General features: G+C 50.0%; 1 protein-coding gene across 2 annotated transcripts in view; it reads left to right on the top strand.

The window, feature by feature from the left end:
• Positions 1–26,048, top strand: part of LOC144112932 (uncharacterized) — a 140,725-nt gene that overhangs the window by 98,260 nt on the left and 16,417 nt on the right. For both annotated transcript variants that reach the window (XM_077645768.1, XM_077645769.1), the window contains exons 2-3: positions 12,497–12,585; positions 21,414–21,520. In XM_077645768.1, the coding sequence (XP_077501894.1) occupies positions 12,497–12,585; positions 21,414–21,520 (196 nt within the window). The remainder of the gene's footprint in view (positions 1–12,496; positions 12,586–21,413; positions 21,521–26,048) is intronic.

Below are 26,048 nucleotides of genomic sequence, written 5' to 3'. Positions count from 1 at the left end.
CACAGAGTCATTTCCGGTCACGAGTTTGGAGATCGAGTGGCGGAAAATTTTTAAATGCCCGTTTCCTCGAGAACAAATTCGTCTTTTGTTGCCGGAGAAACATGAACGCAGCCAGAAAGAAGTGCAGAATCGATTTTTACGAATGAAAAAAAAATAACTGGATGCAGTTATCCTCAGTGACCCTTTAAAGGGTGGCATAAATTTAACTAAACCATAAATAGTTAGTGAATTTCAGTAATGAGCGTTTTTATTGCTGTGCGCTTGCTTCTACGGCTTGCACGCATGCTGCAGACCTTCAAGCTGTCGTCTAATATGAGGCTATTTCGTCAAGTTGTCCTGACAAGCTTCTGCTTTCAATTTTTGCAATCAGTCCGTATGCATTAGAATGAATTCTGAGTGGTCACCTTTTTCTATTCTCGCGACGAAATGCACTGCTCGCAAGAACGCAAGACGTCACCTTGAATAGCCTTTGATAACGCTTTAATCAAGGCACTAAATTACTCGAGGTATTTTGTTGACACCGTTTAATTAGTTTAATGAGGAAGTGCACTTGAGTGGAAGTTGATGAGGGAGTAAACGCTTAGATCTTGAGGCGGCCGGCCGCTTAGCAAATTGGCTGCAGCAAGTCCTGAATACTTACTTCGTTAGTCTCCAGCTGACGTAGCTCTTATCTGACAATAAAGAACCTTGCTTAATATTCCCAAGGCGTATTTTTCTTTGTGGGTACTGGTAAATCATTTTCGTGGACAAGTCTTATTAAACACGAAATACGTCACGCCAGGTCGAACAGAGTGCGACGGATAGGTGTTTACGGGTTCGTGGCGGCAGCAGGTTTATCGCAAGAACTTTGAGTCTTCTTCTCTGAGGCGGTCAGTAATGTCGTTGAGATGTTACTGCAGTCCCATATTAGAAAAGACGCGGGCGTCCTGCGTTTGGTCGGTACTTATTGGCGGAAACTTTAGCCGCGACAACGGCACAGGTCGCCGAAGACGGGAGTAAAGTACAAGTTGTCCCGATCATAGATCAGTCTTGAGAACGAAAACAAAAAAAAAAGTGTGCGTGTCTGTATGCGGAGGAGGGGGGGGGGGGGAGCAGACAGTGCCCTCAATTGTCCCGAGGAATGGCTAGAAGATGCGCGCTCACACTCGGAGAAAGGAGCACATGCGACTGCGGATACTTAATAGGATATGAACGCTCGTGCGTGCTTCAGCGAGGTAAAAACAAACAAAAAGAAAGATGAACGTAGCTCGCCCAGCACGTTAGCGTAGATCTCCAGAACACTGCCGGATGTGGTCGCAATTCTACGTGCGCGGCGATGCCCCAGCAGGATTCTCAGCGAAGTTCCCGCTGGTCGCCGCGCCAAACGAGTCCCTCTCGCAGAGCACTTCGCAGGGCAGTCCCCGTCTGAGTTCCGTCACAGGCGGTGTCATGCACTGCTTACGCCAGGAACTTCATTCCATGGTCAGACACATCACTGGAGCCCCTCCTCTCGGTCTTTCATTTTCCTCTCAACCTTCGCGACATCGTCCGCGCATGACATGGCCGCTGTTTCTCGGGCGCCTCTCCTCCCCGTGGAAAATCCCTCGTCGTCTAGACATTTTTTTCTGTCGCATATCAGGAGCCGGCGGCACCACCTTTCCGCCGCTGTCCCAGCGCTGACGGAAAGGCAACGCGCCCACGCGTGGACTGCGCGACTTTGCTCTTGCCCACCCCGGCACCCCGCGTCGCTAGTAGGGGGTGGGCGAAGAATTCCCCATTCGCCCGCGGCGACGCCTCCACGGGACCGCGTCTGAAGCGCGCCGCCGCCGACAATGCAAATTCCAGCGGCTCCTTTGTGCTTGTTTTCCGGGCGTAGATAGCTGGTCTTCTTTACGACCGTTTTTCGCTGACGTGCCCCTCCCGTCCTTCTTCACCGTCGTCTGCGCGGCGCGTGCCGATGGCTCCTGTCGGCGGTGCGAGCATCACCCCCACCCCCGCATTCCTCAGCAAGCGTGCTCTGGCCCGCTGACGACAGGCGCGGGCAGGCAAGTGTCGCGTACGGCCGCACCCGACGCATTGGCGCGCACTTCGCGCGACTCACTCGCTCCGGAACGCTCGAGTGATGATGGGTCGCGTGAAGCTTCCCGATGCGCTGCTCGTAAGGACAGTTTGGAGGACGTGTTCTTATCACCGAGGTGTGAAGCGGCTGCTGGGCGCGTGCGATGTGGCAGATAGAGTCGTGGACGCTTTCCAGGGCACTGATGACCCGACTCTCTTGTGGCGCCTGTGCGGTCCTCGCTCGCCGCTCATGACTTCGTGTGACCGAGGGACGGTCCCAAGACATTCGTGGTGGGTGGCACGGGGAGTAGCAGAGGAGAGGGGACGGCACGACGCCTCTGTAGCACTGCTCTCCATGAAACAAAATGCAGTGGGGAACTTCACATACCAGCGAGGGGGCCCAATGTGGGCCGCACTATCTGTAACGTCCATCTCGTCCGGGCCTGAAAGAAGCGGGAGGCAAATTTTTCGGATGGCGACCGCCCCACCCCGGCGCCGTCACTGGTCGGGTTTGGGTGTTCTCGGCCCTGATTCCCGGGAGAACGCAGAACGGCAGGTCAAAGTTAGGGAAAGGCTGACGGACGCGTTTGGGCGGAGCAAAGGTGAACGGGGGGCCAGTTGGTGGAACATGTTCAAGCAGGTACCCCAGTTAGAGAGAGAAAAAAAAACGCAACAAGACGCCGAGAAGCGCACGTGACAAAAAGCTTGTGTTGTGTACAGTTATCTGTCTCGCAGCGGGTTTTTTCTAGCTGGTGTGTCTCTCCTAACTCGAAGAGATAAGGAGCTGGACTTGTGGGCTCGTGACGGCGATGGGACGGAGAAAGCATGCAGGGGCAGAATATGTGCCTCGTAGTGTTTCGCTCGCGTATTTGCTGCGCGTACAATGCTCCCGATAAAAAGTACGAAGCGTAGGAGCCGTATTATCGTACAAAACTGTGCATACTACGCGAATGCACGCGTTTTTACAAGCTCACGTACGCAAGCGTGTTTCAGGCGCATTCTCCTTCCGATAACGCTGAGAGGTTCCTCGCTTCAATCGAAGAGCAGCCTGTCCCACCGTTCGCCGACGTTTCTCGTCTTTCGCGTCTTGCCGGCGTCTCCGAGCGAGCGAGATGCCAGTACCCGAACGCACGCGCAGAACGAAGGCGAAAGAGAGCTTTCGTTGGATTCACAGACAGTTAATTGATAGTATTGGAGAGGGCTACGCCGTTGCCTGGCAGAGGACTGCTAGGGAGGCTCGAGAGGCAGCGGCGACAAAGACGTGCTGACGCAAGTCGGGTTTGTGACGCGGGCAACGCTCACTTTTCGTCGCCTTTCTGCGCGCATTCCTCCGGACCGCGAGCGGCCGGCCGGCGAGCCCGTGGGAAGCCGGTCACCTGCGCGCGCGTGGGCTGCATCTGCCGGACGGCGGCATCTCCCTCGCTTTTTTTTCCCCTTCCCAAGCGGCGGCCGATGAACCAGGTGTGTGGGACACAAACGGCGCTGCCGCTTCCCATCCACCCGTGCGTCCGCCGTCACCTGACGTCGCAGCGGCGGCGTTTCTGGCGACGCTTGCCGTCGCGCGTGTACTCGCCGCGAAAGCAGCGCCGGACGTGGTCGACGTCGCGCGCTGAATGAGTTCTCAATTTCAGAGTAGTGCCACTGTCGCTCCTGCTGCTAGCTGCGCCTTTGATGTTAGGCGGCTAGTAATAATAATAATTGGTTTTCGGGAAAAGGAAATGGCGCAGTATCTGTCTCATATATCGTTGGACACCTGAACCGCGCCGTAAGGGAAGGGATAAAGGAGGGAGTGAAAGAAGAAAGGAACAAAGAGGTGCCGTAGTGGAGGGCTCCGGAATAATTTCTACGACCTGGCGATCTCTATCGTGCACTGACATCGCACAGCACACGGGCGCCTTAGCGTTTTGCCTCCATAAAAACGCAGCCGCCGCGGATGTTAGGTGGCTCAACTTGCTTCGTCACGTTGCGTACACGACCAATCTCTAACGGCTTTTGATTGGTTTGTTATAGGGAGAAAGAGAGCTGATTTTTAAAGAGCGTAGTTTATTTGGCGGGAAATTGTACATACCTTAAAAACATTGCTGGCATTAATATTTCTGCAAAAAAAAAAGGCAAGCAATGCATGGTTCAAATGGGAGCTCTCCCCACAAGGGTCACCCATAAATCCGCCCCTGGGACGCATTTGTCTTTTTGTATCCCGAAGCCGAAAACCGGACAAAATTGAGGAACCGAAAAGGAATGCCAAGCCAGCTCAGTAGTTATGGTGCTCGGCTGCTGACTCGAAGGACGCGGGTTCGATCCCGGCCGCGGCGGTCGCATTTCGACGGAGGCGAAATGTTATAGCCCCGTGTACTGTGCGACGTCAATGCACGTTAATCACACCAGGTGATAGAAATTTCCGGAGCCCGCCACTACGGCGTCCCTCGTAGCCTGAGCCGACTGGGATGTTAAACCGCATAAACCAAACCAGCGAGCAAGCAGCTTGGCGTTAAACAGTGCCGTTCTGGTGTTGATACTTTGTGCCAGGAATGCGCTCGTAAACACACTCTAAACACGGTAACCTTTGTAAAGGTGCACATTTTCACATTGAAGTATACCTATAATTTAAAGGTTACACGATGTAACCTTTCCACTTTTAACCTTTGTAAAAGTTACAAATGGTAAAGGTTACTTCTTTTTATGCATAGGTTACGCAACTTTTTAGCGCTGTAACCTTTACAAAGGTATACAACATTGAGTTAGGCGTAGGTTACATGCTACAAAATGTGTAACCTTGTGCGCCACAATGGCTGGCCTAAAAATGGCAAAAATATCCTTGCAACTTGCTGAAGGTGATGAAATACAGAGCTCTGCTGGATTTCGGTTTAAATGGAACAAAAATTGGCAAAACAAGAGAATAGTTTAGAAAGGAGAAAAATGACAAACATCGGTATATCACAGTCAAATTGTTCATTGACTCCAACATCTTCAAGACTAGAGGTTATACAAAACAACAAAACTTCCCAAATATTGTCTACATTATAGAAAAACTAAGGAATGTAACAGATGCATGTATGTTCAAGGTACCACTTTTGCAAACTTTTCGCAAAAAATATACCGCAATAAATGAGCATGCAAGGCACTAAAATCTGGGCCCATATTACACTATTACAGTAGCCATGCCAAACAGAACCACGTTGAACAAGCAACTCAATAAAGCAAGCTCAGATCAAGTTTCAATTCGAAAAGAGCTTGTCAACAGCATATCACTCTTATTGCAATTTAAATAAAAATAGGCACTGTAATTGTAGTACGAAAACGAACAAAATAAAAGCCCAGTTATTCAAGACCAAGTGCCAAGTCAACTTGACATTGTGGAAGGGATACAAAAAACAAAATATAAATGGTAAAAATATCAAAGAAGGCAATATTGTGATCACATATTTTATCATACTTCTTAAAATAAAGATTAAAATGACTACAATAAGAAATCAAAAAGAGATACAAGCAGTGCAGATAACATGAGTTGTTTTAAAGCTTGCGGTCACATACAAACCTAAACAACAATCAATCGATTTTAACATCATAACTAAACAGCTCACAGACCTACATGTACCTAAGAGCTTTCAAAGGTGCGTAACATCGGCGAATTCCTTCATGAAAACAAAATCCCTTCATGACTCCTCCAGTCAATTTATTAACAAAGAAGCACAATGACATGACCAATAACTCGTAACATTTTACAGTGCTATAAGCCTGACAACACTCGCATAAGTATACATGAACTTGTGTAATGCAGTTTTAAAAAAACTCGCTGAATTGAGCTCTAGAAAACATACTTCAACATATTATAAAGTGAAAAATTGAAAAAACATTTCTTTCCAGAAAATTAGAACAAGTTATTCTTTTTCAAGAGCATGGAAAGGCTCTTAAGTCGGTTCGTCAGTAGTCCACGTGGCACTAGTGTCTGGCAGGGCGATCTTCTGCAGCAGGACGAGTATGGCGGAATATTCCGGCGGATAGTGGAGGTTTTTTATGTAATACGTCACCAGGCAGAAGATGAGGGCACGCTCTAGGTTGCCGCTGCTGATCGAGATCACTTCTTTGCTACTTCCAGCGTAAACGCAAGTGTGTTCAGCACACGTATATACATGAGGTGCAGTCACTTGCAACTTCAGGCAGTGGGATCTGTAGAATGTTAAATTAGAGCCAGTGAGCAACCATTCATGTACTTAAAGCATGTCTGATATTCTCACAAGAGTGAAACATGGTACACAAAGAACACGAGATTTTTCAAGAGGATTTGATCATATTAAAAAAAAGTTTTTCATCATGAAAAGCAAGGATGCCAAAGAAACTGTTAGATGAATGTGTAAGAAATATTTCACAAACCTCGTTGATGAATGCGTGCTTGGAATGGCCTTGTAAATGCTTTTCAATGGCAAAAATGTGCATCTGCGTCCTTCTTTGGAAGAAAATACTTCAGCTACTGCTTTGAGTTTGTCTTCTATATCTCCAATGCTCCGCTTAAATCGGTGTTCCACTTCAATGCACAGCTGGAAAAGAGTCGTTAGAAGGAAGTGTAAATCAGTCAATTAAAGCAAGCATTCTTGAAGAAAAGTTCAGACAGTTGAAAGCAGTTGTCAATATTATCAAATATTATCAAATTATCAAATATTATCAACGGGCTGTTCGCTCGCTGATTGATGCAAAAATTGTTGCATCGGCATCTGGTGCGTGTATATATATATATATATATATATATATATATATATATATATATATATATATATATATATATATATATATATATATATATATATATATATATATATATATATATATATATATATATATATATATATATATATATATATACCCATGCAATATAATTAAGGCGCACGAAGCGACCACCACTGACCATCCGCAACAAGACTTTAAACCTTCAAATGCTGTTGTCGTTAGACAAATTACGCGTCAAGCCTTTTCTGTCTTTCTTTTTCTAGGCTGTGGTCAGGTGATTTTTTTTTTTTATACAACGAGGCTTTCTTTTCATTTATGTCTCTGCGTCTTAGGTGGAAGGGTTGTAGAAGTAGTAATACCCTTCGAAACGTTGCTTCCAAGTGCAGTTTGATCATTAAAAAAATAAATTACGGAACGATCACAGATCTAATGCAGCACTTCTGCGAAAGTAGTTGGATTTACTACTCGATCATTGCTTTGATGCTTTTACTCTATGGACCTCCTGCATGTTTGTAAACAAACGAGGTGGCGCTGCAGTCGCTAGCGAGCTCGTGGTAGGCAAAAGGTCGGGGAGTGGCGTCGCGGATAGGTGTTGTGCGCGGGTTTTCAAGGCTTGTAGGCGCGTTTCCAGTTTCTGCGAATCACAGCAATGGTCGATGCTTCCAACTTAGTAATTTGTCGAAGTACACGAGCTCGCGTTGTCCACGTGCGGCCTATAAAGAGAAATAGTTTGCCACTGTGTATTGTATATATGGTTAGTAGTAAACATGTAGGAAGCGTTCCTGCCGTTTATTTACGCGCTAGGCATTGAATAAAACAAGTTTTGACACTCTGCACTAGCCGGAATGATTTTACTTCGGGACAGTAGTGAGGGGAAGTGCTGGCGTTGTTTCGCCGGAGCAGACATGCGCTCATCGTCTGCTGACATACGTACGTGTCGCGCTGCGCGAAAAGTGGGGACAGGGTCGTGTCCCCGATCTCCTGTCTCGCTTAGCGCTGTTTTTAGCCGCATGACCACGCACCAGCCAGGCCGACTTGTCCTCTTGTTAAGCTGGTCGATTTGGTGAAAATTTTTGATTTCTAGAATTATTTCCTTTCCTAGCCCTGAAGTCTAGTTTTGTGACGAAAATTATAGCAAAATATTGAGTACAAATTTATAAATTACGCTTTTTAGAAGTGTGGTCGTCAAAAATTGTGAGGTAATTTCTTTGATTTCTGTGCCGCATTTCTTTGACCAAAGCGAAAGCGAAGATGCCATAAACGAGGGAATAAACTTTAAGGTTCGTTTTCTGACCACTCACATTTTCTGCGACTGGATCACTCACCTTCGTAATTCGCATGAAAATCAAATGATTCCATTTGTCGCAAACTATTCCTGAGACGTTGAGGAGCGTAATAAATCTCTCGATTTTTTCCCTACACGTGCAGTATTGTGTGTTATTTTTTGTAAGAAACGTTTTCATGTAACTATCCATGCATAAGTACTGATCATATAGAAAAACAAATAATCGCGTCATCATACAGAACAGGGCTTTATGCACATGCTGGCGTAAAAAAAAACTGCGCACTATTTACTCAATTATTTGAGACCTAGCTTGGGGGGACTTGACGACGGTGTTAATTATAATTACCCAGAACTGCGCCAGGTATAGCTATAAATAAAAGGAATGACTGAAACTAGCGTAGGAATTTCATATTTGCACCAAGTTTAGTTACATATCGCATGCATGAATAACGAAAACACTTTTCATGCCGCGTCCCCTCTCAATCTCGCCACGTGTCTGTTAGTAGCACGCCTGCGGCTGCTTCTTTCCAAACAAGCTTCGCAATCATGTATTACCTCATGAAACATGACACATGCATGATGCAATGAAAAAGCATATGGCGTTTAGCACACTTAAGGTACGCTATTCTAAGCACACCAACGCGACCGCGCAAGATTGACACAACTTACCAGACTTCTTTCTACTCGAATGAAATAATTACGTCGTCATATCAAGAAACAGTTTCAAGTAACTATTAAATGTCACAAAACGCGCCATTTAAACATGGTGTGCTATTAACAAAAAAACGCATTCCTTGGGGGCGAGTGAACCTGTCGGCGCCCCGTACACTCCGGCTCAAGGTGATAAGTACGTGTGCAGCTACATATGTCTTTTTTTTCCTTGAGAAATTATCAGCCTACTATCCTGAAGTTCACGTGAATGAACGCAGTAACTTGCATGCATTAAGTGCATTGAGTGGCAGTGCCTATCGACTCCCAGACTTCGCGCTTTACTACCGTGGCCCAATGCCTGTTAGCCAGTTTCCGAATGCGGCATTTATGCGCGAGAAACCTATCGAGGCTAATTTAATATTTTTTATGCTACTACGCGGATCCAGCAGTGACGCAGCTGGTCAATATATGCTGCTTCTGCAGTGCACAGGTTTGAAGCAGCCGCCGGTAACTGCGGCAGCTGCGGTAGGCACGGGCAAGCGGAACCTGTTTTGCCTACCATGCGAAAGTCGCTGCTAACATCAGCGCCACCGCATTTTCGTGACGTCGCGGGGTGAAGGAGGTCCACACGCGACAGAATTTATCAGTAGGATGAAGGTGGACGGAAGTCGGTGAAGGGTGGCGGTCAGTGGGTGGGCAGCCTCCTAGCTAGGAGGGTGGGGTGGGGAGGTAGCTGGTGGGTGACGCTTCTGAAGGGAAGCTGTCTCTCCCACCGCTTCAGTTCGTTTCCTCCTCAGCTTTTTCGTTCCGTTGCTGCGTGGGCTTTTAATGGGTGGGTGGTGGGTTGGTGGTGGGTGGAACCTCTGCAGGGTGGAGCTGGGAGAGTGGGTGAAGGAATAGCAGACATACAGAGCAACCCGGTGCCGCGCCCGTCGCGCGCGCAGCCGGGCTAGGAAAGACGCGAGGAAGCCGCCGCCGGAAAGGCAGCTCGTGTGTGGCGTGATTACGCGCACAGGCATCGGAAGCCGACGCAGGGGTTCGGCCGTCTATCTCGCCGCCCCAGAAGAAGGAACAGCGGCGCGTGTCCCTGGAAAGTGTGACACTCCGCGGCTGCGGGATTGGCTTTGTTCGGCGCCCCGGCCTGTTTGAATGGCGGCCAGCGGTATACGCGATAGAAACGTCGGCAGTGTAGTGTAGGGAAATTAACGAGCAGAGATGCAGCGGCCTTGTGGAGAAGGCAGCTTCGTCGCTAGGGGATGCCACGGCCCGAGTGTGTGTCGAAGTTTGTACGCGCGGAAGAGAGGTGTCACCACTCCGTTTGGCCCCAGTTCTAATATGGCGCCCCGGATTTCTCATTTGCAGCTGTTTTGGCAGGATAGAACGAATGGCCAAGTATTGAACGAAAACTACCTGGGCCAATCGATCTACAGTGAAATACCGCTTGAAACGAACTTCGGTTAAGTGCAAATGTGTTTCAGTTAAACGAACCACGAACCTCAGCACACTTCATTCCATAGCATTGCATTGCATTGCACCATTACGGCAGACATGATGCACTGATGCGAAACTTTGGGAGCTGCAGTTCTGAAGCTGGGCAGCTTGCAATACTTTGAAATAATAATAATTGGTTTTTGGGGGAAAGGAAATGGCGCAGTATCTGTCTCATATATCGTTGGACACCTGAACCGCGCCGTAAGGGAAGGGACAAGGGACGGAGTGAAAGAAGAAAGGAAGAAGGAGGTGCCGTAGTGGAGGGGTCCGGAATAATTTCGACCACCTGGGGATCTTTAACGTGAACTGACATCGCACAGCACACGGGCGCCTTAGCCTATACTTTGAAACGCATAATTTCACTTTCAAACCTTTGGGATTCCACATCTGCTTAAGTCATGCGCGGCTATGCAGCTGGCTTGTAGTAGCTTGGCCTCCGTCTTCACCTCAAGAACAAGTCAAGGAAGAACATGTTATCGAAGGCTGGCACAGTAACTTCAAGAAATTGCGCGCGCACTTCGACAGTACTCGCATCGCTGAGTCTGTAGAAATTGAAAGCTTTTGCGACCAGGGCCAGCAGATACGAAAAAAATGCATTAAAGCACAGACGAACAACGCCCAGTTTACCAAGTTGGCAACGACGAATGCAAGATGTCATCGAAGATTACAGCAGTTTGTCAAAAATATCAAGTACACGCCTGGAGTTTTCAGTGTTGTGAAATAGAAGCCTTCAGGAACCGTTACGATGCTTGGAAATTTACTTGGTTCAAAAAATAAAAAAAATGAGTGGCTGCGTGGATGCTCTCATCAAGTCAGCGATATTTCACTTACCCGAAGTTTTTTTTTTTTTTGGTCCCCCGAAGTTCGTTCGCCGAACATTAGCAAATATAGGCGCGCATAAGCGACCTGACCTATCCTTCCTGAAACGCCATCGCTGTCAGTGATGGCCGCTTAGCTTTCGGAGCACACCGATCTTAAGTTCCACCAACCTCCTTTCTTACTCCAAGGTCTCGGAACTGCCCTTCCTCTGCACTCCTGTCTGCGGCCTGTTGGGCCCTCGTGCATGGTCCAGAAGCGCGCTCTCTGGTTCTGTCGATACGTTTCAACCCCTGCGGTGGCCAAGGATGAGCCTGCGGCCCTTGGGGCCGTGGCGCAGTCTGGACCACGGTGCCCGGCAGTCGCCGCTGAGTCGGCGGGTCAGAATGCGCGCGCGGACCGCGGCCGGCGCCCTGGAGCGCAGCCAAGGCAGTGCTCGCAGGGGGGCGAGCCCTGGCGGTCGCCCGGGCCTCTTTGTTTACGCCTCCTGCGGCTATTTTCTCATCGCGGCGCCCACCCACGCGCGCTGCCGGACGGCACGGTCCGGCCGCTCGCCGCGTGGGCGTGAGAACGGCCGCCGCTCGCGCCGACTGCGCGGACGCTCCGGCGCCCGCTGCTGGCAGCCGCCTGCTCTCGCGTGTTTGCCGCCCAACAGACCACGATGTCAGCCCCCTTGTTGGTTTTGTGGAACCCGCGCGCGGTTCCAGAAGTTACGTGTGCAAGGAGGAGGTGTCTCTGCAAGCCGCTGTTTTATCGGCCAGCCCCTAACTTTGACCGCGTTTCACGAGGCGCGTCAGAAATGCCGCGGGGAAACGTTTTTAGCGCTTAGGTATAACCAAATCCTGCAATTCTGAAGAAAAGCATTTCCGAACGGGAAACCATTTATGGGTGCAATTTTTTCATATAATGTAAGATTTCACTATAACAATCTACATATCTGCAGATCACCCGACGGCAGTCTTGAATTTTTTTTTCTATTAACGTTTTTGCTATCGTCAAAAGCGTTTCCCATTGGTTTTCTATGGGAGTCTTAACTGTTCGATGCGACCAATGGAAACACTTTAAAAGAAATATTTTGCTACATATCACAAGAATATGGGCGATTACCTTCAATATTATTTAAAAGTATCTTACAATTTTCCAATTTTCAAAATTTTTGTCCGAAATTGCTGGGCATCCGCGCATGCGTATGAATATCAACAGAATTAAACAACAGCCAGCGCCGAATCAAGGTCCAGATGCGTCATGTAGAAACCGTTACTCTGTTCGCCGCCGCTGACGAGCTATTATTCGAGTTTGGGTACAATTTGAAGATTAACGAAAATTCCTCGATTGCGAACTATGTTTGCTCCCTTCTGTAGACGTTACTGCGGGCTGTTAGCAGCTTTGTTTGACTATACACGACCTGTACCACGCTGCGCCTCGATCTGTCCGGAGCGTTCGGTCGTCAAGCTGTGCCGGCGCGTGACAATTTCGTTCCTTGCTTTTTTCCAGGTGGCCTGTCCAGAAGACGCAGGAGCACCTCATCCGGGTTTCCCACCTCATGACAGAGGACAGGATAGTCAACATTTCTAGGCATTACGGTGAGTTTGCGCGGCGTATAACTATACCTCTCCTGTGCCGATCACTTTTGCTCTGAAGCCCCGCTGTGCCTCTAACCCAAGTATCCTTGTTCGCAACGTGACCGTCTAGTTTTCCTTGTTGATTTATCTCACTTTCGTTTACTCTCTGCCACCCTGTGTCACTGCTTGCAGTTGTTGACGAACTTGTACCGAAGGCAAGGGTACCGGTAATAACATCTCCGTTCTCCTGCTCCCCAGTTCTAAATTCTCTTACCTGTCCTCTTGGCTTACAACAAATTACCTTAGCCCCCTCCCGAAAAAAAAAAAACAGGAGAAGTGCTGGCTAAGTGCCTGGCCAAGATGGTGGACAGACAGCCCAAGAAATTAAAATATCATGAGGGAACGAAAGATGTAAGGCGGCTTAGCGTTGAGCCTGCGTCCTGAACTCGGCTGCATGCGCGCCTGTGCGAGTTGTATTGCTTGCGATCAAGCGCCGCCTAAACACGTACCGTTCCCCTCTTGAAATGCTGCGAGAAAGAATTGAACACTTTCGCCTTACCAGGTGCCGTGGGTAAGCAATACCCGCTACCATGCTGCACGCGGTGAGCATTTTGCTTAAACGGCTGGACGTATCCTGTGGTCATAGCGCAGTTGCGATAAGTATAGGTTTCGTCTCACAGAAGCACCATTTCTGTGCTTGGCTTTCACTGCTTCTTGTCGAGGGAATAAACTTTGCCCAACAGCCCCGCCGCGGTGGCTTAGTGGTTGGGGCGCTCGACTGCTGGGCCCGAGGACGCGGGTTCGATCGCGGCCGCCGCTGGAGGCGAAACGTAAGGAGCCCGTGCACCGTGCGATGTGTGCGCACGTTAAAGGACCCCAGGTGTTCTAAATTAATCCGGAGCCCTCCACTACGGCGTCCCCCATAGCCCATGTCACTTTGGGACGTTAAACCCCATATACCATACCAAAGCTCGCTCAACGGGCGCAGCATTCTCAAGATTTCTTCTTGTGCGTGCGTGTTTGTGGAGGGCGGGTGATAGCCGACGGCTTAGTGCTAAACGTGCGTTGAAAGAACTGCGCTTAGCGCCCCCAGTGGCCTGTTCATTCCCTTGTCCCTGTGGAGCGCGACCGACTGCCGCCGTGCTCGAGCCGTCTCCCTCCACCAGGACAAGTATATACCGCCACCTCCGCGGCAGTTAACGCGCGGGTCGCTGGACAAGTTCCGCGCCCGGAAGTGAAGCCGAGCGTCGGCGTACGGCGTGCGCGGGACGGCGGCGTGGCGAGTGGCCGCGCGTAAACGCGCGAGCTCATTCATCGGCGCCGCCGCGCGCTTTCGTCACCGCCAGCGCGCACGCAGTAACTTGTTTGGAATGCAACGCGCGGAGGGGCCGCATCGTGTGTCGAGGGGTGGCGGGGGAGATCGCGCGAGCTGTCTTCCCTCCGCGGGCTGCTGACGCTCGCTGCTGCATCCCACCGCCGCTGCTTCTCTTCTGGAATTGGTCGCTGCGCGCAGCTCGCGGCTTTCGCTTTCGGGTCTACGTTGGGACAGCGATCGACCCCGGGTGGCCAGCTGATACAGAGGAAACAGAAGGTCATGCCTGTTTGTCCTCGGACGAACAGAAACCAACCTTTCAGTTCTTTCCTCTTTTTTTTTTTTGTTCTGACAAATTCAAGAACGTAAGCCGCCCTCATTGCTGGTGAGTCGTAGAAAAGACGAAAATACCCGTGTCAAGCGCTCTCGTATCACGAACAGCCCGTGCATTCGACCAACTGTCGCTTAAGTTTCACTCCACGTGTAAATAAGGCCTCTTTCACCCTTCGCACAACTACGATCGTCGTTGGCAGTGTGCAGCCTAGCCGAACGAACGAGCTCGAAAAAGACGCCAGTATTTTTGCGGCACATCTGCATGCGCGGACAAGGAGAATTCGAGCAGCGTGAGTTCTGCATGCCAAATACTTTCGGAGACAACAAAATAAAAAAAAAAGAGAGTGCGGGCGGAGGAAGTGGCATAGAATACGTGTACGAAAATCACTCGAGTCGATTGTGTAAGGTGCGCGAAGAGGATCCAGGAGTTATGCGGCCGCCCCGATTACGAGCTGCGATAAGGGGTCCGGTCGCGTTACCCGCGCCGAGGCCGCTATCTCGGTCCGCGTGGGAAAGCGATGGCGCAACATGGCCGCCTGGCAGGTTTCGCTCCGGATACGCCGCGCGCCCGTATTGTGTTCGGCGACGCGGATATCCGAGACCATGTTTCGAGCATGCTTTTTTATTTTTCTTAACCCCCTCTTTTCCGCCGCCGCGGTGGCTGAGTGGTTACGGCGCTCGGCTGCTGGCCCGAAAGACGCCGGTTCGATCCCGGCCGCGGCGGTCGGATTTCGGTGGAGGCGAAATTCTAGAGGCCCGTGTACAGTTCGATGTCGGTGCACGTGAAAGAACCCCACGTGGTGGAAATTTCCGGAGCCCTTCACGTATACTGCGTTCCTCATAGCCTGAGTCGCTTTGGGACGTTACACCCACATAAACCTAAACCTAAGCAGACAATGGTCGCGCGCGACGTTCGGCCTCGCGCAGGGCAACCCGTCTGTGCCGGCGTGGAAGAGATGGCGTGGGCCGCGCCCGGCCGTTTCCCCCCTCCAAGCATTTGCACGCCCCTGCACCGATTACTCCTATCATGCGCGGCGCAGCATCCCGCGTTTATTTTCGTATTTTTTTTTATTTCTACATAGTGTATATTACCCCCCTACCCCTATAATTTCTTACTATCGCTCCCCCTTTCTTTTCCTCTCCCTGTCCTTTTATTACCGCTAGTCAAAGCTCAGGTGCTCCAGGTTTCGATGGCAGGTGCCGCGGCTAGCATGCACCTTTTCCTTCCATTGTTATTTTATTAATAAATAGCCACTAACAACGACTTGAAAGAACAGCACGCGATAAAACAGCATGCGTCAAAACAGCGCGCACAAAACAGCACAGGGGAACTACGGCACAGCGACAGAACGGCACAGGGAAAGAACAGCATGGCGACAGAACAGCACACGGAAAAACAGCACGCGTCAAAATAGTACACCGAACAAAGCAGCACAGCGAAAAAACAGCACGATGACAAAAGGGCACGGGGAAAAAACAGCACGACGACAAAGCAGCACGTCGGAGTATACGGTGCAGCGGTGCTGGAGGGGTGAACTCGCAAAAAGGGCCGCCACCGCAGGGCTTCCTTTCAGGGTATTTAAAAACTACCAATAAAAAAAAGCCGCCCGAACTAAAATACTGACCTGAGGCGTTACTGACATCATCGTATAAACTACTATAGAAACGCAACGACGTCTTGCTATAATGCCGTAATGTGTTTTAATGATAGCTACGACGTTGAATATTCTTTCACCGAATGTGCGCGAAGTTCTCTAAACACATTATCAGCAAGCAATATACAGCCAGCGTCGTGAAACCCCGCGGCAACAGCAAGTGCACTAAGATAAACTACCCGGGGCATTTGACCGCAGAGCGGATGCCCGGGCCATTAATCTCTCCGTTTCCCAGATTCTTCTTACATATAATACGGAAAGAAACTAGATCATTGAAGCCAAGCAAGCGAGAACTACTTAACCACTACTTCTGCCACTGTGCACCGTTCACGCAACGCTGTTACCCACCAGTGCCCAAAATTGTCCCGTGTGGCAACTTTAGCGTCACAAATAAATAAATAAGCAACGCTGTTACTCAATGAATGAGCCTGCCCTGTTTCTTAATGAACCGGGGAAACGAGCACTGGCTAACTCCAAAGGTCGCTGCCGCGTGTGCTGTGATTTACCGCTTGCGGTTATGGCTATGATAGTTCACCCCTCCAGCAGCTGCACCGTACTCCGATGTGCTGTTTGGTCATCGTGCTGTTTTTCCCCGCGCTCTACTGTCGTCATGCTGTTTTTTTTCGGTTTGCTGTTTTGTCGCTGTGCCGTTTTATCTGACGTGCTGTTTATTTCTCTGCGCTGCTTTGCCGCCATGCTGTTTTTTTACCTGTGCCATTTTGTCGCTGTGTCGTTTTTTCCCTGTGCTGTTCTGTGCTGTGCTGTTTTTGTGCGCTGTATGGCGCATGCTGTTATTTCGTGTCCCCGTTCGCTCCATGCACGTTTGCACCTATCCCCCCCCCCCCCCCCCCCCCCCCCCACCGCTGTGCCTCTGGCGGATGTAGCCATGTAGCCCCTCCCCGAACCTTCTTGAACTCCGAAAGGCTTCAGCTTGCGGCTTGGAAGATTCGACACCTCTGCGACCGGGCACCGATAAGGCCACCGATAAGGCCACGCACGGTCCTGCTCAATTCTGTCTATGCCTGCTGATCAGGTACTCTAGCCCAGGCTTGCCGCGCATCATTCGTGCTTCCGAAGAGTTTTACTCGGCATACGAGCGAGCAAGGCTTTGCCGACACAAAGAGTAGCGGCGCATTTTTGACAAGAATAATTCCGAAAGTAACTACTTAGTTTCGCTGGTAAATTACTGCTTCGAAGCAATTCACTGCGTTACTAAATTACTATACCCAAAAAAGCAATTTATTACGTTTGCAATAATTTACTAAAAATTACTAACGTGATTAAATAAATTACTGCAGTTTCATTACAGTAATTCCACTACTGCCATGTCTGGTCGACAGCTGCAGTTTCAGGTTGCTAATCGCATCTCCGAGGCGGGATTAAAAGTGGCGGTGCCGCGAATGCGAGTCCTCTGCGAGGTACAACCTTTCCTCAATCTCCGCTCCCGGCTTGCGTTCCGCGGCGCGCTATTGGCGCAGCGGTGAGTTCCAGGGCCTCTATTTGCTCGCGTGCCAGTGCGCATGCTCACGTCGGGGTGTGCCCCCAGCGTCATTTGTTATGCAGACAGAGACGACAGGCGGGAGGACGGAAGCGCAGCCCGCGGGGCCTCCTGCAATTGTTTTGGCCGGCCTCGCCACGAGGCAAGAAAGAAATGTGTCGCGCTCCGCGGGAAGCGAAAACGAGCAGAAACGTCGAATAAAGAGAGAAAAACTTGAGCGTTGGGACGCCGTTCTACAATGGGCTAATGACGTCACTGACTATTTTTGTCGCGCTCTGCCCCTTATTGTATTAGCGCTGCATGCATACGAATAGCAGGAGCGGTTGTTTTGCAAGGGGAAACAGTCGCTAGTTTCCTGCCCGCGGCATCCTCGATCGGGCTTTGTGGGGCACGGCTGTGACGCCGCCGCTGATGCCTCCGCACTTATATCACTGCGTCACTGCGCATGCGTAATTGATGCGGACCCGCCGGTGGTTGTGACACACTCCTCCGGTTCTCGAGCACATCTCGTTGCGCGGGCCCGTCTCTAAAGGCACCGATCACAGAAGGACCGTCCCACCTGCGTATATATTTGCTTAGCCTGGGGCAGTCCGCGGCGGCCTTCGGTTACAGCGGGCTGCTTTTCGCGCGACTGACGGCAGCCTGCTTAGCCGTTTTGCGTTCGGCCGAAACAATCTTAGGTGCACTTCAGGGCGTCGTTTTAACGAGGAGGCCTACGCGTTTACCTAAATGTGAGAACGTGTGCCAAGAACAGCGTTGAAACACGTCGCGTGCCCTACAGGGCTGCACAGAGAAAACGACAAGAAAGGAATGGCCTTACAGTTACGTGCGTGCAGGTTATACGCCAGCAGTTGAATGGGGTGGGTGACAAGGCAAACAAAAAGAAGGCTGTGCAGGAACACCGCGTTCTGCAGCGGAAGAACGTGTTTGCTTTTACCTCAGCGGAAGTAATAATAATAATTGGTTTTGGGGAGAAAGGAAATGGCGCAGTATCTGTCTCATATATCGTTGGACACCTGAACGACGCCGTAAGGGAAGGGATAAAGGAGGGAGTGAAAGATGAAAGGAAGAGAGAGGTGCCGTAGTGGAGGGCTCCGGAATAATTTCGACCACCTGGGGATCTTTAACCTGCACTGACATCGCACAGCACACGGGCGCCTTGGCGTTTTGCCTCCATAAAAACTCAGCCGCCGCGGTCGGGTCCGAACCCGGGAACTCCGGATAAGTAGCCGAGCGCTCTAACCACTGAGCCACCGCGACGGGTCCTCAGCGGAAGGCAGAAAGCTCGTTCCTCACTTTTGCGTCAGCGTCCGGAACGCCTCGGTTGGCAGGTGGAAGAGTGCAGATAGGAAAATGAAATCCTCCTCTCCAAATTTAGGGGAGAGGAGAGTGTGAGATGGTGGCAGGCGACGGGTGGCCTGGTGGTGGTTTGGGCGTCCGCCTCGGCTGCGGGGAGGTGGTTGGCTCGAAACCCACCGATACCCACTGCGGAGTATCACTGCAGTCCTGCAGGCGAGTCTGGATTCACCTCCGGCTGACTGACTAAGCGAGAGAGAGAGGGAGAAAAAAAGGAAACAGAATGTGCATATGTGAAAAATTGTTTGCTGTCACATCACTTAACGCTCAAACATTTGCGTGTCACACTCGTAACCGTTCTGTTTTTTTTGTTCTGTTTTTACTGCAGTTTTTGTGGCTGCTCAAACTTTCGCGCGCGTGCTTCTCCATGCGCTTTAATGCGGTTGCAAATCATGAGACAAAGGCGCGATGCGCGTAGGTGAACGTAACTTGTAAGCATGTTGTTTGACTGCAGCAACGGAACCTTCCAACGCTTTCAGTATAGAACACGTTGCGTAGAAGACGAAGAGCTGTGCGCCGTCTTCTTGTTGCGCTTAACCTTCTGCATTCCAACGTTTGCCCTCAGCACGAAACCCGCGTGTCGGTGTAATTTCTAGGGGTGTGCAAATAGCGAGTCGAATATCTCCTGCTCGGTCCGTTGAACGAATCAAATAATGCACGTCCAAAAAAACATTCCCAAGTTGTTCGTAAATTATTCGCACTGTTACCAAAAACAGGGTCCCCTTCGACGCCGCACAGCATATGCTGACGCGATCGGCCTGCGCGGATCGATGGTGGGTTCTGCGCTGCGACGCGGTCCATTCGAGTCGCGGCGTTCGTATAAGGTTCGTACACGTGCCCTCCGAGTTTTAGCGCCGAGGCAGGGCTCAGGCAGGTTCAGCAAACCTTGCTCTTGCTGCCGGACCTCGGAGGCCATGGTTCGTAGGTATAGTTTTCATCAGCTAGAAATGTAGAGCTAGATTACTCGCTGCCGTCATCGTAATCTTCCTATAACTACCATGACAGTCATACAATGAAAGCGTAGACGACTGAATTTTCGCGAGGATCTAATGATAATAATAATTGGTTTTGGGGGAAAGGAAATGGCGCAGTATCTGTCTCATATATCGTTGGACACCTGAACCACGCCGTAAGGAAAGCGGTGAAGGAGGGAGTGAAAGAAGAAAGAGGTGCCGCAGAGGAGGGCTCTGGAATGGCGCTTTGCCGCCATAAAAACGCAGCCGCCGCGGTCGGGTTCGAACCCGGGAACTCCGGATCAGTAGCCAAGCGCCCTAACCACTGAGCCACCGCTGCGGGTAACGCGAGGATCTAATTTTAGCCTTTTTAGCAGATCGCGCACAGGTCGTGAAAAAAATTGTCCCCGCGAATAATTGAGCAAAATGTCGACTTAAAATGAAGAAGCTAGGACGTTCTAGCGGGCTAGTTGGTTCGTAATAAAGCGAACGAGTACAAACTGCGCGAGAAAGACGCGACGTAAGGCGCACAAAAGGACAGACAAAGCGCACTTATAATTTGACAAAAGTCTCTAAGAACACGTTGCTCATGTCTTCAGTGCGTATTTAATACAAACGAGCTCTACCAGCCGGAATTCACGCTTACTCAAGGCATTCATGTTACGATACCTTGGCATATTCTGCGCAGCGTTCTGTACGCGTCTTTGCGCCCTTCGAGTTTACCATGCACTTCACTGAGTCATGCCGCGTGAGTCCGCTGACTTTAGCCGCATTTGCGAAAAATCGGTCGATAACATTTCTGAATTCGTATAGCGTACCCCGTAGTCGAGCTCAGTGTTGCGTCTTTTGACAGCTACAGCTGTAACTCCGTAAGTTATAGCGCCGTATATAGTATACTGCAGCGGCGGCGCTATAGCGCTTCGCTGTTTCCCATGGTTATTATTTGCTTTGTACGAACATTATTAGCACAAGTAGCGAATATTCGTATAAATATTCGATTCGTATTCGATTCGGCCCGTAGCAGTACTATTCGTATTCGATTCGACTTTGAAAATATACAATTCGCGCACCCCTAATAACTTCTCGATTCGACGCTTCATGAATGATGCAATAGTGAGGTGACCCACTGAAGGCGTTCGGCAGTATCTTCCACTGTGCTTACTTCCTGTAACGTAGTTTCAGTGAGCCTGATTCGGTCCCCTAATACTTAAGTGCAGCGCTATGAGCGCTTGGCGCTATGGAAAAGCAAAGGAAAATAGAAAAAAAAAGCCGCGCACGTTCGTGAAACACAAGGAAAATGCAGCCCATCCGGAGAACTCCGAAACCGCGCCTCCGGCGCCGCGTGCCAAATGAACTGTGTCATCCTTGGCAGCGGTCTCTGTTGCGACTTCTGGGAGCAAGGCGACTGCAAACAGCACCAGCAAAGGTTGCAGGATTGGTGCACAGCTCGGATTTCTTCCTGTCGGTAGAAGCGTCAATGGCCTAATGTGCTCATTTTGTTCTCTTGTCGTGCGCATGTGACACCACGACCAGTGTTTTGTGTTTGTTTGCATTCATCTGTATCTATTTTATCTGTTGTCCTAGCCAACCACAAGCCCTACCACCCGCATGGCTAGGATCTGTGCTATACGCTGGAGTTTAGACTGTGCCTGCAAAGTATACGCTGCAGGTCGCGGCTAGCACCGCCGCATTTCCTTGTTGTTGTTGTTGTTTTACCCTTTTCTTCTCTATCCTCTGCCCAGAAAAACCAAGGATAGGGGTGATGTCCACGAGCGGCAGCTCGCTTGGATTCGTCTTCAGCGACTACAACGCTGTCCTCAGGCAGTTCCGGGAAGCCATCATCGAGCAGGTACGGCTGCCGACACCAATGTGCGCGCTGGTTCACGCGTCTCGCTCCTGACGATGACTCACGCTCAGAGATGTGTTCCGGAGTAGGGCGTCAACATGCGTGCACATGCACCTTCCTACTCAGTGCACACTTTTCTGTGAGCTAGTTCTTCGCGGACATTGTTGTTGTTCGGGCATCCCTGTACTGGTTGTATTTGAGCCCCGAAGCTACGTTACGCCTGTGAACCATGATGCGGACTATGAGCGCTGATGCGGATATGGATCTGATATGGACCTGATGCGGACGATGACCATGATGCGGGACGCCGCGGCAGATGGCTCCAGATGAGCATCGACCACTTGGGGGTCGTGTGACCCTTACAAAGACAGTCTATAGACCTCTTATAGACCATTGCCTTCCTATAGGTAATTCCTTGTCTATTCTTAGTCTACAGACTGTCTGTAGACAAAAGTATACTTAAAGTGCATGGCCATCAATATATAGATTGTCTATAGACTTTATATAGACTTTATATGATTTGTATTGCCTATAGACTGTTCTCTAGGGTTTGTCTATAGCGAGTCTATAGAGTTTATAAACAGAAGTCTATGGACAGTCTATATAGACTGCCTAAATAAATTTTTGTCAGGGGAGCACTTCTTCAGCATCAAAGAACTGCCGCCGTGACAGGGCATTGAGACTGTGATCTCGTGCTGAGCAGCAGAGAGCCATATCTTCTCCAGTTTATCGGTCAGTGCAAATGACCCAAACTACGAGGATACGGCATACTTTATACGGATATCATGCAACTAACTGCTTTCGGCCCATATATGCTCAGCGAAGGGCTTTTAACTGGCCATGTAAGTGTCGGTACGTGGATGCATCGTGCAGGTAACAAACAGCCACGACGAGAAAAAAAAGCGGGCACGTTACGAGATTTTTAATGCAGAAATACATTATAATGGCTCCACTTTTCAATTTTCGCGTGCAAGGAAAAAGCGATCGGACATCAGCTAGAGCCGTCACACTAGGCGATAACACTGACTCTCTTTGGTAAGGGTCATCAATCAAGCGACCTCACAGGAGCCCAACAAGTTTAAAGAAGAAAGTTGCATTTTGAGGAGTATAAACTAGCTCACGCGATAAATAGCGAGCGACAAGTTGTCACGCTTCGTTTATAGTCGCCCGTCGGAGGATGCATCTGTTGTGCTTATGCCGATTAGTGAACTTCGGCACTGCCCAAAAGATGGCATATAATCCCTTGCGGCGGCTGCGGTGCCTCGATGCGCGGCGCGCTTGCACGAGGCACACCAGCGGCTGAATTTCTTTTTCGCTTCGCTGTGCATGGTTGTGAAAAAATGCATTCTGGGGGTTGCAGACTAGATTTGCGCGGACCCTCTTCCTGGTCCGCACATCACATAAACACTTTTGCATCCGCATCGCAGAGCTCACCTAGGTAACAATGCACACGTTTTCATACACAGCATGCATGGCTAGGGGGAAAAAGTATCCAGGTCAGCTTCGAACAAGAAGGGGAAAGTATGTAGGAAACGAAGAAGGGGCCTTCGGTAGAATACATGGGCTTCACTGGGAGTCCATTTTTGCACAAGTTGAACGCAGCATTTCGCGCATGTGTCCGCAATTTTTTTTTTTTAAGCATGAGCCTTCTTAACGAACTGATGCTTCAATCGTTCTGCGCCGCGCATGTCTGCGAAGGACGCTGAAGAGCAGGTGAGCGCTGTGGCGCTTCGGGCGGCGAAAGGGACTTCAGGGTTGTGCGAATAGTGCTTTTTCTGAACGGAATCGAATGCGAACAGTGTAGCTATAAAGCCCAAATCGAATACGAATCGAATATTTGTACTAGTGTTCGCTACTTGTGCGAATATTCGCACAAAAGGAGAAATCGTGCGAAAAATTAAAGTAAAGCTAACTTATATGGAGTTAACTTATGCTAATTTAAGAAACCTTTGGAGTTAAAGCTATAGTTGTGAAAAGACGCTTGCAACACTGATCTCCGCTAAGAGGTCGCAACCCGTAGTCAGTTTATTAGCTCCATAACCGTCGAGTTATATGTATAGGAAATCACCTTTTGCTGTTGATGACGAAAGAGAATAAACTAGAGCCACACCTCAGGACATAAGACGGACGTGACAGCTACGTGTGAGCCATGGCCTCCGAGATGGGGCGTCGAGGCAAGGTTTGCTCAACTTTCCTGAGCCCTGCCGTGTCGTCGATGTATGAGCACTGTGAAGGCTTCCAAACGAATGGACTACGTCGCGACGTTGAACCCTTCATCCCGCGCTTACTGATCCCGGTAGGATGTTACGCGGCGTCGGGCGGGCCCTGTTGTTGGAACGGTCGTCGAAGAAAAAAACAGTGCGCCTTATTCGTGCCTATCACTCGAAAAGCATTCGAATCAGAACATATATTCGATTGGTTTCGAATAATTTTGAACATACACTATTTGATTCGTTCGAATAATCGAACAGGAGGATATTCGATTCGCTATTCGAAGTTTTCGAATATTCGCACGCCCTACATAGACTTCAGGAATGCAGCGAGATACGTTGAACGCGCTGCCCAGTGCACGTTGCCTGCAGCCAAGCCTTTTTTGCAATGCACATTTTATGCTATCTGGATAGTGACCGTGAAATGTATAGTCCGTTCAAAGACTGCTTAGTGACCTAAGGAAGTGCAAGTTTTCAGAGATTCAGTGGCAGAATTTTAGCCCAGACGCAGGAATCTCGGAGGCACGCCCGACTTCCGTGCGCCCGCGGGGCGGTCGCGCCGCAGAGCGCAACTCTTGGTCGCGCATTGTGCGCAGCTGCTTCTTAGGTTCCGTACAAGCAGGAAAAAAAAAGGCGAGCGGTGAGTGATTGAGTGGGTTCCGTTCGGCCTTCGTGCTGATGCTTGCTGCTTTGTTGCCGCTAACGGTTGCTTACATGGCGTGACGCAACCCCGTTCCCTAGCTCCCACGAATCGTGTGTGGACGAATCTATAGCCCGCGACACAACTCATCTGCCTATAGCTCTCTAACTGACGTGTATTTAATTCTTGGTCGGGAGTTCCGCTCGTCTCGTCTACTAAAAAAATTGGAGGACGCTTAAGCTTCGCCTTTAAGAGTGGAACGCGACAGCGTATTGCAGCACTGCCAGGGAGTCCACGGAACGCCATCGCCCGTCCGGCGCGACGTTAGACAAATCGCTCTGCTACGTACGGTGAAACGGGCGCGCGGAGCGGCAAACCACGTAGAAGCGCTGCCAGGCGCCTTGCCGAAACGCGCGGGACTCAAGTTGCAGTCGTAGTTCGTCGGCACATCGCTCTCGACAAACCCGATGCCACGAACGCCAGCGTAGCTTCCGCGCCGAACGAACGGGCAGCAAGCCGCAAGCTTCGCGGTAAACGCGCTTTGGATGTGCGCTGCGTTGTTCGCCGCTCACCGCGTGATTCCTGCGTGCCCGCACGGCCCCACTGCGCCCGAACGAGACGAGCGGGATGGATGGATAGAAGGTAGGAGCGTCCCCTTTGAAACGGGGGGATGGCAGTTGCCACCATGCTCAGCTTTTTTCCCCCTTTCGTTTAACTTTGTTGTAAGGTATTAAATTTCGCCATTTTCTTTAAATTCGTCTTCCTGCACTTTTAATCTTATATTAACTCTGCTTTTGAGCCACTAATCTTCCAATCGCTTTTTGCTGATTTCCACCGCAGATTTATTTACATGACAATTGTTATAGTCGCTGCCGTCGCGCGCTATTGTTGGGGCAGTGGGGTACATTGCGACGAGGAGGAGAGAGTGGTTTTAGTGGGCGCCGCCTGATGGCGCTACGTGCGCGCTTCTGGGATTTTTCGCTCACGGCCAGCGCCGCCGACGCGTACAACACCGGCTTTTCTGCCACACGGGGCCCTTAACGCTGTCGCGTTAAAAACAAGAGCCCGGCAGAGGTGGTGGTCTTTCATTTTTTTTCTTTAGCTTTCCGGGCTGTATACCCGCCTGCAGTAACATATTTTTCCTCCCGTCGTTTTAGTTCTGATTCCGATATTAGAATATACACCCCACCTTCACACCCACCTACCATGAAGCATGAAGTCTGTGTATCGACATTTTGGTGCACCATTTCTTTTTTTTTTTAACATGGCAGCGCATTATAGTGAACCCGAATCAGTGAAGGTCACGCGCTTGCTTGGCCTGCGTTGAATTCGAGGAATCATTGTCGAGAATCTAACCATAGAGCTCGAGGTCACTGTCGCAAGGCCTTAGCTATTCGTGCAGTGCGGATTCAATTCCTGACGTCCTCTGGATGGCAGAAAAGCATGCTTCGTGAACCATGATCCGCTGGCGCAAAAAGCGAGCGGGAGAGGTCAGCAACATGAGCATTAGAATAAGCGCATGTCTAAAGGGCGAAAATGAGGCAGTAAAGCGGGTAACTGCTGAAAGTGGCATCTTGTATAAGAAAGAGCAGTTGAGCGAAAGAAACCCGCGACTGGGACAGTCAGGCTGTGCTGATCGCTGCTAGCCGTGTCCATATGCTATAGCAGCACAGCGATTCGC

The sequence above is a fragment of the Amblyomma americanum genome, chromosome 1 (assembly GCF_052857255.1).
Source record: "Amblyomma americanum isolate KBUSLIRL-KWMA chromosome 1, ASM5285725v1, whole genome shotgun sequence".
Lineage (NCBI taxonomy): Eukaryota > Metazoa > Arthropoda > Arachnida > Ixodida > Ixodidae > Amblyomma > Amblyomma americanum.
Note: the sequence above shows the minus strand (reverse complement) of the source record. Positions and strands in the feature narration are given on the sequence as shown.